This window comes from Pseudonaja textilis, chromosome 2 (assembly GCF_049901715.1).
Source record: "Pseudonaja textilis isolate UNSWEBS1 chromosome 2, rPseTex1.2, whole genome shotgun sequence".
Classification (NCBI taxonomy): Eukaryota; Metazoa; Chordata; class Lepidosauria; order Squamata; family Elapidae; genus Pseudonaja; species Pseudonaja textilis.
In genome coordinates this window covers 20,363,736-20,377,137 of record NC_141991.1, presented here as the reverse complement: position 1 = coordinate 20,377,137, position 13,402 = coordinate 20,363,736, and the positions used below count along the sequence as shown (strand labels likewise).

At 40.2% G+C, this 13,402-nt stretch overlaps 2 protein-coding genes across 2 annotated transcripts in view; one reads left to right on the top strand and one right to left on the bottom strand.

The window, feature by feature from the left end:
• The window catches only part of LOC148126801 (uncharacterized), a 183,895-nt gene that overhangs the window by 108,130 nt on the left and 62,363 nt on the right, over window positions 1-13,402 (bottom strand). The window lies entirely within an intron of this gene.
• On the top strand, window positions 298-8,632 carry LOC113447607 (uncharacterized). The gene is made up of 2 exons (XM_026717887.2): window positions 298-637; window positions 2,738-8,632. The coding sequence occupies exon 2, from the start codon at window positions 2,765-2,767 to the stop codon at window positions 3,950-3,952; it is 1,188 nt and encodes a 395-aa protein (XP_026573672.1). The 5' UTR covers window positions 298-637; window positions 2,738-2,764; the 3' UTR covers window positions 3,953-8,632.

The following is a 13,402-nucleotide window of genomic DNA, read 5'->3' as shown; positions in this document are numbered from 1 at the left end:
AAAAAAAAGTGAACATGTTTCGTGTGCGTGTGTGAAGACCGTTTTTGCTTAACGAAGCACGATTTTAAAATGCACGCGAACCTTGTCTTCTATTCGCACACACATGTCCACTAAAGAAACCTGCTGACGCGTGAAGCGGCAATCTGTTTGTGACAAGTCCACGACGTTCGTTCAGCTCCTTAAAAACCAATTTATTATTATTTCTCCACGGCTGACTGGACACGCAGTTCAGCTGCGGAAGCGTAGATGGTTGCAGTCCGGTCTAGAAACCGTAACGGCACAGGAAGGGGTTGGCTCAAGACCGCGGAGCCGTGCGTGGCCAGCAACGGCGGACGAATCTGGAGGAATAGATCCGGGGTGGGGAAAGGAAAGAAAGAACAAAAGGAGAGAGGCGGCCCGCTCTTCCACTCGTGTGTTCGCTTATGTATCTTCTCGTTTAGTCCCCTGAGTTACTTTAAACGTCGAAAGTGCGTCGCGAAGTACTTGCAGAAATCGCGACCCTTGAGATTTAAGTCCACCCAACCCCGGATGGTCTGAGCTGGCTCACCGGGAGCCCGACCGGAGTGAAGACGGCCGCAGCTCGGGGTCATTTCTCTTTCCCGGGGCACTGCAGCCGTTAACTCTTGCACACCCACAGGTAACGATTTGGAAACGATGTGGGGGCAAATTCAATACATACGACGTTGTGATTTTATTGTGTTAGACACGGAGAGGAAGGGATGGGGTTGCATTGTTCGTGACGAAGGCTGCGTCGACCCACCAGGCGGCTTAGGCTCGTTTTCGTCCTCATTTGCAGTCCTGACACACTTTGAGGGAAATTTCCCGTTGATTTCAGGGAACAAAGACAACGAAGTGGCAGATAGGTTACCTTGAATGTCAGGGCTCAACCCCTGAATATAAAAGAAAGGGGGGGGGGGGAATACAGAGCATCTTTACTCCACCGTTGTGTAGTCAATAAATAAGTTGCATAAAATGCTTCCAATCTTCATAGGTATTCGTTTGGAATCAAAATCTTATTTTAAAATAAGTAGAATGTCTATACAAGTGAACATAAATAAGACCCAAGAGTGTAGGATGAGCTGGTCATGAAGATGGATGAATGAAAGTTCTCCTGCCATCCTAAACCAGCCACCTCTTTTCTTCCAGGAGTTGAATAACAATTGCTTCAGATTTCCCATCAGAAAAGTCTGTGGTCATTGTTAGCCGTGAGCTGCAATAACATTTCTGAAGGGCATCTGATTGAAAAAGATTAACCCATATTTGTACTTGGGGGGGGGGAGGATTCTCTAACAACGGTTCCATTTTATGGAATTGTTTAAATTGTCCCTAAATGGCAATTGGGGAGTTCAAATAAGTTGGGACTGGAGCTGGTATTCAGCAGGTTCTGATTAGTTCTGGAGAACCGGTGGCGGAAATTTTGAGTAGTTTGGAGAACCAGCAAATACCACTTCTGACTGGAAATTTTACAGTATCCTTCCCCTGCCACACCCACCAAGCCACTCCCACAGAACCGGTTGTAAAAAAAAATTGAATCCCACCACTGGTTGGGACATACAATTCCCCTTTGATATGACATGGCTTTAAGTCAATTTTGAGAGAAGCTGATATTTTGAGAGAAGCTGATATCCCTGATATTTCTTTTAGATTCCTTTCAAGGTCAAGGAACTGAAACACAGAGCTTCCTGCAAATGACCTTGTCAAAACAATGAAGAACTAGATTTCTGATTGCAGTGTTCCTAAAACAAGTACCTTAATATCGGAATAGGCAGCTTTAGAGATTGAGGGCCCAACCACTAAGGGTCAAATAAGTGTTTGACATCACTGGAAGAAGAAAATTGAACATTTTTGGACTATATTTTTCATTATATTTGGTCTTGAGATTTTTTGAGAGTGAAAAAAGGAATATTTTACCTTCCTTCTTATTTCCTAAAAACCGTATTTCCATTTTTAAGTCAAATATCATGACTTGGAAATCAGGTAATTTTGTGACCAAATTTCACTAGCACAATTTCAGTATGCTTTGGGATGACCCCATCTGTAAATAATAATGTAGTAATGGTTTATAAATATTCATCAAAATTCACCAACTATTTCATCAAATATACTTATTTGGAAAGTAAGGTTCTTGAGCTTACTTAAGGCCAAATACAACACAATTGTGAACATGCTTACTTAGAAGTAAGTCCTACTATTTTTTATAGTATTTGCAACCACATTTAAGGGATTGTAAGGCTATGAATTTATGGCTTGCTTACATTCTCAAGAATTTCCTAGCAAATTCTAAAATGCTGCTCTTCACAATATTGCTTTAATTAAATTTACTATAATCAGTCATCGGTCAGCCTGTAACAGGCCAAACACATTCTCAGGCTCAAGACAGTTCAGCTTTTCTAGTCAGATTAGGTAAAATATTACTTGTCAGTTGCATTATTTGCAACAAAAGACCCACCTTACAGGGTTGTTGTACAAATTACTGAGGTAATAGTTATTTTCAAGTGCTGTACAATGCTACTGAATTTTGTCCATTTTAAAGAAAGAAATAGACTTGAAGGGTGCTAAATCCTGCTTTCGATAGTAAGGATTGATTGAATAAAACCTCACAGTACGATTTCTTTAATATAGAAATTCTGCTTGTTTAAATTTTTTAGCTTTTGTTTTCCTGATTTCCCCTCCCCCTTTCCCTTATGCTCTTGTTTCCTAACTTCAACTTGCTGATACTATGGCTTGTATATTTCAGGAATCATTTTGTTCAAGCAGGTTAAAGATGATGAGAGAAGAGGAGAACCTGGTAAAAAAGGAGGAAATTATGTCAGAGGAGGAAGAGGTGAAAGAGGAGGAAATATTCACAGTTATAGCGGATGAAGAACACCTGGTGAAAGAAGAGAGAATATTTGAGGAGGAGGAAGATGAGGAGGAAGAAGAAGAAGATGATGAGGATAGTCTGGTGAAAATAGAGGTGATTCTCCCAGAGGATGAAGAAAATCTAGTAAAAGAAGAGGTACTTCTTCCAGAAGAAACTTCCCTTCTGGAAGAATATGAAATCAATGTTTTTCAAATCCAAGGGGATGAGATACCCTGTGACAGTGATCTCGGTCCTGAGATCTCAGGTTATATTCCAAGAAAGAGACATTGTAAAACCATGCCACGGGCAGGAACTGTTGGAGAACCCAACCAAGCCACAGCCCGGAAGGGTGGAAGAATCTATAAGTGCCCTGACTGTGGAAAAATATTTAAGCGCTGTTCACCACTTATCAGACACCGAAGAACCCATACTGGAGAGAAACCTTACGTTTGCCGTGAATGCTTGAAACGTTTCAGTGACAGCTCAGCCCTTGTGAAGCACCAAAGAATCCATGCAGGAGAGAAACCTTATACATGTCCTGAGTGCGGTAAGAGCTTTTCCCAAAGCTCAACCCTGATTGCACATCAGAGAATACATACTGGAGAGAAACCATATAAATGCCCTGACTGTGGGAAGAGTTTTAGCGTGAGCTCTAACCTTGTTGCTCATCAAAGAATCCACACAGGAGAAAAACCTTTTGGGTGCCCTGTCTGTTTAAAAGGTTTTCTGGTCAGCTCCCATCTTATCAGACACTTGAGAATACATACTGCAGAGAAACCTTATATTTGTAGAGAATGTGGAGAATGCTTTACCCAAAGCTCTCACCTTGTTGTTCATAAGAGAATCCACACGGGAGAAAAACCCTATCTGTGTTCTGAGTGTGGGAAAAATTACCGTGGGATCTCCGATCTGATTCAGCATCAAAGGATTCACACAGGAGAGAAGCCCTACAAATGCACAGAGTGCGGCAAGTGCTTCAGCCAAAGCTCATGTCTCAAGAAGCACCAGCGAATCCACACAGGCGAGAAACCTTACATGTGCCTCAGGTGTGGGAAGAGATTTAACCGGAATTCACATCTGACTAGGCATCAAAAAACCCATGTTGGCTAATTTTTAAAGATGAGTTCTCAGCAAATTCCTCTCGCTTGCAGCCCCCGAAGAAGTAACTATGGATGTCTCAAACAGTGATCTATTCCTTATCTCCTTTTGTCCAAATCCCTTGAACTTATCCTGCAAGAGTATAAAAAGATTTGGCTATGTTACCAGGATGCCTTTGCAATGTTTTCTTCTCTGGCACTGGTTAAGATCTTCTTTCTAGATTCCCTCCTTTCCATCCAAGATTCTAATAGGATCCTTAGAATCTTCCCTGGAATATCCATACTTTTCCTTGTTATGATTTTGAAAATGACATCCCATTTCAAACACCTCCAGGCATAACAGCCCTTACTTTTTCCCCGGATTGTGAGAATATCTTAACCTTCTACTATCCCTCAGGTTTCAACAGTGAAAGAATTGAAAGCTGTGAAAGGTTGTGTTGATAGCAGTGGAGGAGAAACAATTAGCACTCTTACCAAACCCTGTGATGACATCAACCTCTTTTATTTGTAATGCAGTAGCACATGAAAACCGCATATATTATTACATGAAATTGACATACATCCTCCAGTGGACTGCTTCATGGTTTCATGCTGCTACCGTTTAAAGCCAATGGAAATCTGCATGTGAGGAAAACCTGCTTTACTTTGTCCATTATGGGGTTTGTTGTAAGGCAAAGAAGTGGTCAGGATTTAGTGTACTTCCTTGACCCAATGACATACCTTTATTTTTTTAATAGTAGACTATAGAAACTTCACTGCTTGGAATCTGAGATATAAACTTGATCATCCTATGCTTGGTGACTCTTCATTGTGGCTGTTCCCAAAGCTGGCAGGTGGGTGGGGGGTGGGGAAGGTCATAGAATACTTGCTGAGAGCACATTCTTGTATGCAGCAGACCCTAGATTTAATCCCTTCAGCTTAAAACATCTTGGGTAACATGAGGGGGAAAGACTGTTGCTATAGAACAGTACTGATAATTGGAATAAAAAGTGCTGGGTGAAACAGCTGAACGATCTGAGCTCCGGTTCTTGGCATCTGTCTCCACGGATGTCATGTTACACCCTAAGAAGCACAAAAAGCAGATGGCCCTCCTTGGTATTCTGAAGGACGATCTGGCCTCTTATGTAGCCTGGTCACTACCATGCATTTGTAGGCTTGTAGTGACAATATCAGAGGTTTAAATTATCAATGCAATTTTTTTACTTTTTAGTGGAGTTTATTAAACATTTTGGAGTAGATTTCTCTGTCAAGTGACGATAAGATAGTGGCTATAGGTTTCAGTGATACCACTGAGATTCTTGCTTGGTGGCCTTTGGCAAGTATTTTCTTGGTGTAAGTCAACCCTGTGAAATTTGCAGTATGGGGATTATAGCCCTTATTTGCTTATAAAATTGTTGGGTTTGGGATAATTTTCACACCCCTTGATGGGAAAATTCAAGTGAGTTCTTCTAATAGGTGTAGTTATAGCAGCCCCTCCCCCCTGCCAAAGTTACAATGCCTGCAGTGCCCTCACAGACCGACCAAACGCAGAGATGCTGCAGTATGAGCCCTCCACCTAATTCCCCCTTCCCATCCTGCCCTGCTAGGTCCCCACAGACACTGGGCCTGCTTTGCCACCCCAACCGGTTCCATACACTCTACCCCACCCCCATCACTGCTCACTTTTTGAAGAGATTCAGAATTCAGGAAGTCAGGGTGGGGAAAGGGGACAGGCCCCTCTGTTGCTGGGCCATTGCTAGGCCATGTGGCATAACTGAAAAGAAATCCTGGCCGTTTTTATTTTATCGCTAGTCTTTGCTCCCCAGGCATTAGCTACGCTAGTTTTATGCTAGTGCAGCTAATGCTGGGGGAGCTAAGACTAACAATAAAAGGAAAACGGCAGGATTTCTTCTTAATTTTGCCACGTGGACCAGGAACAGGTTGGGCCTGGCCTCCTTCCCTACCTAGACCTCCTTAGCTCTGGGGATCTTTGAAAGGTAAGCATGCTATTGTGATGGACTGAGATGAAGAGGAGGCCCATAGGACCGTGAGGACCCCAAAGGGCAGGAAGTGGAACGGATATCAGGGTGGGGAGAGCCCTTGGGAAGCCCAGTGCAGGTTGGTTTGTGCCTGCATTAAGCCTCCCAGCCTCCCACGCTTAATGACAATGACAAATGTATTGGGGAAAAACAGATGGGAGGTCATTAATGAGGCAATTTCTTTAGAGATCATACTGACTGCTGACAGTAATAAGCAGGCTCCATTACAGTTGTAACTCAAGGGCTACCTGTATTTTTGGTGAGTGCTACCCTAGTTAGAAAGGTCTTTATGCAAATAAAGATGTCTCTCCTAGATGATTAGAACCCACATAAGGAAAACAAGTATTGACCTATTGGAGGGATAATTTTAGCAACAGAAAATCTTCAGTTTTCCATTATTTTCTTGAAAGAAACTTATTAGAATAAGAGAGAGCTTCTCGCTATGGAAATCTTCCTTGGTGCTTACAGAACTTACGGTAATGGGAGAATGAGGAGCCAGGAAAGATGATGACTAATAGGCTTGCCCCAATCTCTACATGAGAATCACTGAGGAGTAAAAATTTCAGAATACTATACAAATCTGTTCTGAACATGAGCAAGAGAAGTTCTTGCCTTCCCTTGAGGCAACTGTGATAGCTGACCCTAATTTCAGCTGAAGAGCAGATGGAAGACTTATTTTCTGAGAAATAAGGAGAAAAAAGACTGATGCCTTAATTTGGATGGCTGCAGAATAAATAAAGTAGTATTTGGATGTTTCTCTTCTTTGCCCTTTAAAGCCCTGCTCCAGTTTATATCAGAATGTTCTCCATCCCATTATGGTTCAGATGTATTATTCTGCTTATACCTTGCAAAAAGTACCCGATAGTTTTCTACTTCTGGTATTGAGAAAAGTGTGTTGTGGCTTTTGTTTGACTTGGTTCTTGAACATCAAAACAAGATAATGTGTTACACTCCTAAAATATATACATGTCATATGATTACCAGTGATTTGTACTGTTGTGCAGTGCATGCCCATCCATGCTTTTTCAGAAGTTCAGTGTATTTGCAGAGATATGTATATAAAGATATGTATATAAAGGAAGGAAGGCTACAGTATTTCAAACACAAAAAATAGAATGGTTTTAGATTTAAAAAAAAGTTGAGGCTCCCCAATCCTATATTTCTATTTTTGATGTATTGCAGCCAATATTCTATAGTATAGTTAGTTTTGTTTTAAATTGAAAGTGGCAAATCATTTTTGTCTTGTTTGCAATGCGTTAATTAAATTGATGTTGAGGAAAGGAAAATTGGAGGGTGCATCATATAATAGTAACATAAAATAATATACATTTAACCCCTTGAGCAAATTGTACCAGGACTGGTGCCCAAGGGACATGGTGAACTGTATCAAATATATGGGGTATGGGCCAGGTTTCAAACCATCTTCCATTTGTCTTGTATTTTCTGCAACACAATCTTAAATCCCATTTTTTGGATACTCCCAACTATTTCCAAAGCAAAGTATGCTTTTAATGACTAATTCAAGCACTAGTTAGAATTCTGTAAAAGCATCATAAGGTGGATGTTGTACTTAATACTCATTGAAAGTACTTGAAATAACTAGTAAAGCACAGTGTTGGATTCACTTAAGATACTGTATTATAATCTACTTTTGCATTGTTTGGCACTTCTGAACTAAGGAGTTCAAGGGAATGTAAATTTAAATGGAGGCCCATGTGGTAAATGTACATAGCAAATATCATTATCATTTCTGTATTACATAAGGAAGGTTATCACACTGTGCTGTACTTTATCCTGGTTGAAAGCGGAGCACAGAAATCAAGCTATGGTTTGAAATTTACACATGCACACTGCTTTAATTCTGATAAATATCTGTGGAGATCCATAGGTTGTCATGGTTGCTCCAAAGGTGCTTTTTCAAAAGGCAGCTGGACTTTCTTTGTTTTTCCTTGAAAATATTTCGCTTCTCATTTAGAAGCTTCTTTAGTTGTGACTGAATAGTGGAAAATGGAAGGATTTATATTCCTTGCAGTCATCTGTTCATTAGTACTTTTTCTGAGAGTTGTTGAGGCCACTTGGAGATTTATCTGTGCCTTCAGGGTGTGATAGTGCAAATGGGTGTGGAACCTTCTTGGAACTGCTATCATTTAATTCAGACACCAGTTTTGACCACAAGCATCAAAGGACATGATACAGTATTTTTCCCTCCTCTTTTGAAAATATATGGATTGAATACTCACTTAGCATTAAAAGTGGACATACAGTATAATATATTGAATGGCTGGGTCCACACAATTTACTAGACTAGGATATAATAGTTGTGGGGAATTTATGATTCAGCATCTTGTAGAAATCCAGGCACAGTCTTAGTTTCCTACGAACTACACTACCACTTTAAACAATATGTGATTTAAAAACAAACAAACTTGTTGGGCATTGCTTGTTATGTGAACACAGCTAATGTATTTTAGTCCATTTTAAAGTACTGCATTGAGCCAATTGTATATACCAGATTTCATTCTGATAGTTCAATGGTCAAGATAATTCATCTACCCAAAAATGCTTAATCAAAGTGTTATGAAATGTTTAAAAAAATAAAAAATGATACAAACTAGAAGAATTCCAAATCAACTGTCCCTGAAAGGGCCTTCTTTCAATAAATTTTCTATAATGCTGTTTTTTTCTCTTTTCAAGCACTATTTCTGTTTGGAATAGCAGATTGTAGCAAAGCCATGCCAAAGGAGGTAGCATCGACCAACTTCTAAATGAAATGAGCTACAATATTACTTCATTTCCCTTGAAGCAAATTCAGACAATATGCCCAGAGGCAGAGGTGAACTAGCCACAAGGGAAAATACAAACTTCAGAATATTGTTGCTCAGAAGTTAAGCCTCAGTATGGAAAACATTTAAAGTCATAACAAACTTGCCTGAGAGTAAACTTTGGTCAGTTCTGTATTTATCTTTCATTATCATCTTTAAAAGTACCTTAGGGCAGGATGCATAGCTCACCTCCTACTTGATCTTCACAACTATCTTGTAAATTAGATTAGATTGAGAAATGGTTACTGTAAGGTTTTTAATGAAGGAGTAATTTAAATTCCTGGTTCATAAAACATAATAAATCACTCAGGCTGGTAACCAGGAAAGTTCATAGAACTGCATCCTCTTTGTCTTGTCTCATGCAAGTCTTTAATTATGGTCAGTGGTTTCCACATAACTGTACATGTCTGAACCTGTAGACATTTCCAATTAATACCTGAATTTGAAAGTGACAATTGACCTTGTTAGATCCTGGGAACCAAAATTGGCAGCTGCCCTAAATCGTGTTACAGGTACAGTATGGGAAAATATGGATCATGAACTTGCTACCTCTTTTATCTCCATCCTGATTAAGGAGCTATTGAGGATGGAGATAAGGAGGTAGCACGTTCATTCCCATTAACCAAGCTAAGTAACTTTGCATTTCATATGGATAACTATTCCATCTCCTTAACAACTGAAGCCTAATTACTGTAATTAATGTATTATATTGTCTCTCAGTTTATCACATTTTGGACTGTCTCTTGGAAAAGATTTGGCTCCAATGCTGCTCTGAAATGAAAACACTTGACATGTAACATGGGGATGTATAGATGTTTGAGGGGTATGGTGTGAAACATGCTCTCCTGAGCTTTCACAGGCTGAAACAGGCCATCCAGAGATAATGTCTAAAAGGAATAGTAGCATTTTGGGGGAAGACATTTGTAGATGTTGGACCATAAAGCTTCTGAAAGGAACACCGTTCCCATTCCCCATTGAAATCACTGGCAAGTAGACTCCAATTCCTGCATTTGGAGGCTACTTTAGAGGTGACGGGTGGGAGTGAGCAACAGAATCTGGCAGCAGAATCTCGAACTGCCTCTGGATTTTGGCTATGGGTTTTCTATACCCACACCAGCTCCTTCTGACCATTCTTACAAGACATAGCAATACTAGGTGTTTCTGCCAACTGGTGGATATGAGCAAGGTAAGATACTGCGGTATCCCAAGGAAGAATATTCTATTCACTTTTTTCCAGTTTAGTGTTTAAAGCATCAGCCTAGAAACCAGGAGACTTGTGAGTTCTAATCCCAATTTAGGCATGAAAGCCAGCTGGGTGACTTTGGACCAGTCATTCTCTCAGCCCATACTTTTAACATTTTCCTAATATTGTCTGACAAGAAGAAACCAAAAAATGGATAGTTTCCCCCCTGGATGTAGTATAGTGATGAAAAGGATACTATAGATGACTTGGTAACGAGGATAATTCAAAGGATCCAGAAAGATTACTGAATTTGTCCATGTTGAATTCATGTATTTCATTGACTCACATTACGCGGAACCAACTCAAATAGAGGGGTTTGCACAACTTAACAAAGCTCCTACCTCCCAAATACATAAAAGTAAATAATAAATTACAGTTGGTGTTAATGGTTAAGGTGCTGGAGACTATGAAATCAGAAAACAGGAGACTATGAATTCTAGTCCACTCTTAGGCCTGGAAGGCAGCTAGAGGACTTTGGGCCAGTTATATCTTTCGACCCAACCTACCTTTAAAGGGTGATTGTTTTGTGAAAATTAGAAGGTAGGAACATTGGGTCTGCATGTTGCTTTGAGCCAAACTAGAGTTTGGATAAAAAGAAAACAATAATTAGGTAACAACACAACCAAAAGTTCGCTTTCTACTTAATATTACTACTTCACACTCTAATTGAAGGTTGAATTCCCATGGATCTCTTTGCCAAGCAGATTCCTTCACCAACCCACCCACTCCTTCCCCACATAAAAATTACTCAAAACTCAAGTTCAGCATGGCATGGTAGGAAATTATGCATCCCAAACTATGCTGCTTCTCAGTAGCTCACAGATCCTGTAACAGCAACTTCTCTTACTCTTCTGCTTCAATGCTCTATTCTGAGTATTTTCCCTGTTGCTTTGCTACCACTGAATGTTCAATTCAGTTTTATCTCCAAATCAGCTATTAGCTGGCCAGTAGTGTAGTGTAGTAAAGTAGTGTAACTCAGCTTATTTAGTGAGCCCTTAGCGCAGCAATTCATAGCATGTAAACCCACTAAGAACCCAATGCTCAAATCCTTTTAGTTTTCTAGGACATCTCCCCACTGACTGAAAACAGCAGGCTCTCAGATCTCAATATTTGTACACAAAACATTAGTACATTCTGCACACAGCTGTGTATATTTGAGGCATCAGATATTTCACCTGTCTTTCAATTCAGCCTGAATTTAGTCACCTCAAGAATTTCCTGAACTTTCCATGATATTTATGACTTAGATTCTCATTCCACTTGGTTTTCTGCTTCTAGAAATACTGTCGAGTAGCATTAGATCAAGAAGCTGTTTGAATCAGAATGCTGTTTGAATACCATTGTAACTTTTATGAGACGTTAAAGCATAATATATCACTGTAAGATAATAATCTAAATAGCCATTATGTTAATATAACACAATATATACCTTATCACAGATATATGATTAATATAATTGCCTTCCTAGCATAGGCTATGTTAATCACAGTGTAAGAATATTATTGCCAAAGAGAACAAGTGTGATGACCCAGAGTGTAACACAAATGTAACAAAATCCAAAACATAAATAAATGTCCTTTAATGCCTCCAATTTGGTCCCACTGTTCAATAATACTAAGTTGGAGATAAAATGTACTCAAAAATAATCTTCAAAAGAAAGCAATACAGTCCGAACTTAATGAGCAGATAGAGGTGAAATAAAAAACCAAACAAACTACAATGATGAAATTTCCACAACGGAACAAGAGAAGTATTCATCAAATTCAAGGAGATAACAAGGCACAGTCTGATGGAAGGACGTCAACCAAGATAACTTCAGACCAAAATAAAACGCGATTTGTTTCCAGCATTTGCCAGTATGCAGGCCCAAACTCTTACGCAGTTCTCACACCTGCAGCCCATGAAGAGGATTAAGGCCCTCTCCTCCTGAGGAGACCACGTCTCTCCCTTATCCTCTCCTCCCTGCATGCCCTAGGAGGGAGAGGAGATGGGCCTGGGTCCTCCTCTGACTGCTCAGCCGGCCTCTGCCCTTCCCAGCCTCCTCCACAACCTTCAGAGCCACACTTCCACACCCTGTTGGCTGTTCCTCCTCTCCCTCAGAGTCAGTCTCCACCAGGGGCATGACAACAAGTACAGAGAGTGCAGGCAGTTAGCAAGTTGCACCCAATAGCAGCCTTGCTTGCTTTTATTAGATTTATGCCTTGACCTACTACCTGATGATGTTCAGGGTGGATTCTACCTATAAAATCACGTAACAGCAGTATAATTTTAAACATTAGCCAAACATTTCTGGCCAAATTGAATTCAGGTTTCAGGGAATACCAAAGTAAGCAGCAGCAGTCAAAAAAGCTAATGCAATCCTAAATTCCATTAACAGAGGGATACAATCGAGATCAGGTGAGGCACTAATACCACTCTATAAAGCCTTAGTAAGACCACACCTAGAGTACTGCATCCAGTTTTGGCCACCACATTATAAAAAAGATGTTGAGACTCTAGAAAATGTACAGAGAAGAACAACCAGGATGACTAGGGGACTGGAGGCTAAAACATATGAAGAACAGTTACAGGAACTGGGCATGGCCAGTCTAGTAAAGAGAAGGACCAGGAGAGACATGATAGCAATCTTCCAATATTTGAGGGGCTGCCACAGGGAGGAAGGGGTCAAGCTATTTTCTAAAGCACCTGTAGGCCAGACAAGGAATAATGGTTGGAAACTGCAAGGAGAGATTTAACCTGGAAATAAGGAGAAACTTTCTGACAATGAGAACAATCAACCAATGGAAGAGCTTGCCTTTGAAGTTGTGGGAGCTTCATCACTGGAGGCCTTCAAGAAGAGATTGGACTCCCATTGTCAGAAATGGTGTAAGGTCTCCCACTTGGATGGGGGTTTGGACTAGATGACCTACAAGGTCCCTTCCAACTCTGATAATCTGTTATCTATTAAAAAGTCTTTAGCCTTTTTTTCTTAAAATCCAAAGCAATAGTACTACTGTGGAGAAAGCCCTTTAATGTCTGTACAGCCTCTTGCAGAGTAGAACCATAACAGTTTAGGTTGCTTCGCCCAGTATTGACCATTTTGTAATCTTTCAGATATTGGTATCTAGAATCAGAATTAGGACTTTACAGGCAGGTGATCAGTATTATACAATAAGACTTATTGTAGTGACAATCTACCCATCTTAAAGATTTGGTTTGAGTCTATTAACTATTTAATCTGCTGACCTGCTTTTCTTCATCTATAGATATTAAGTAAGATGGGATTAGATCCTATGAATCTGCAGTTTGACACTATGGGGACAGTATTTCCCAGAACTACTTTTGGGGAATGGCTCCACAGGTAGGAATGGAACCAATATAACACCACAGTGCCACTCTAT

Bases quoted from the DNA above. Each gene is read 5' to 3' on its own strand.
- LOC113447607 (XM_026717887.2), top strand. From the start codon at position 2,765: ATGATGAGAGAAGAGGAGAACCTGGTAAAAAAGGAGGAAATTATGTCA.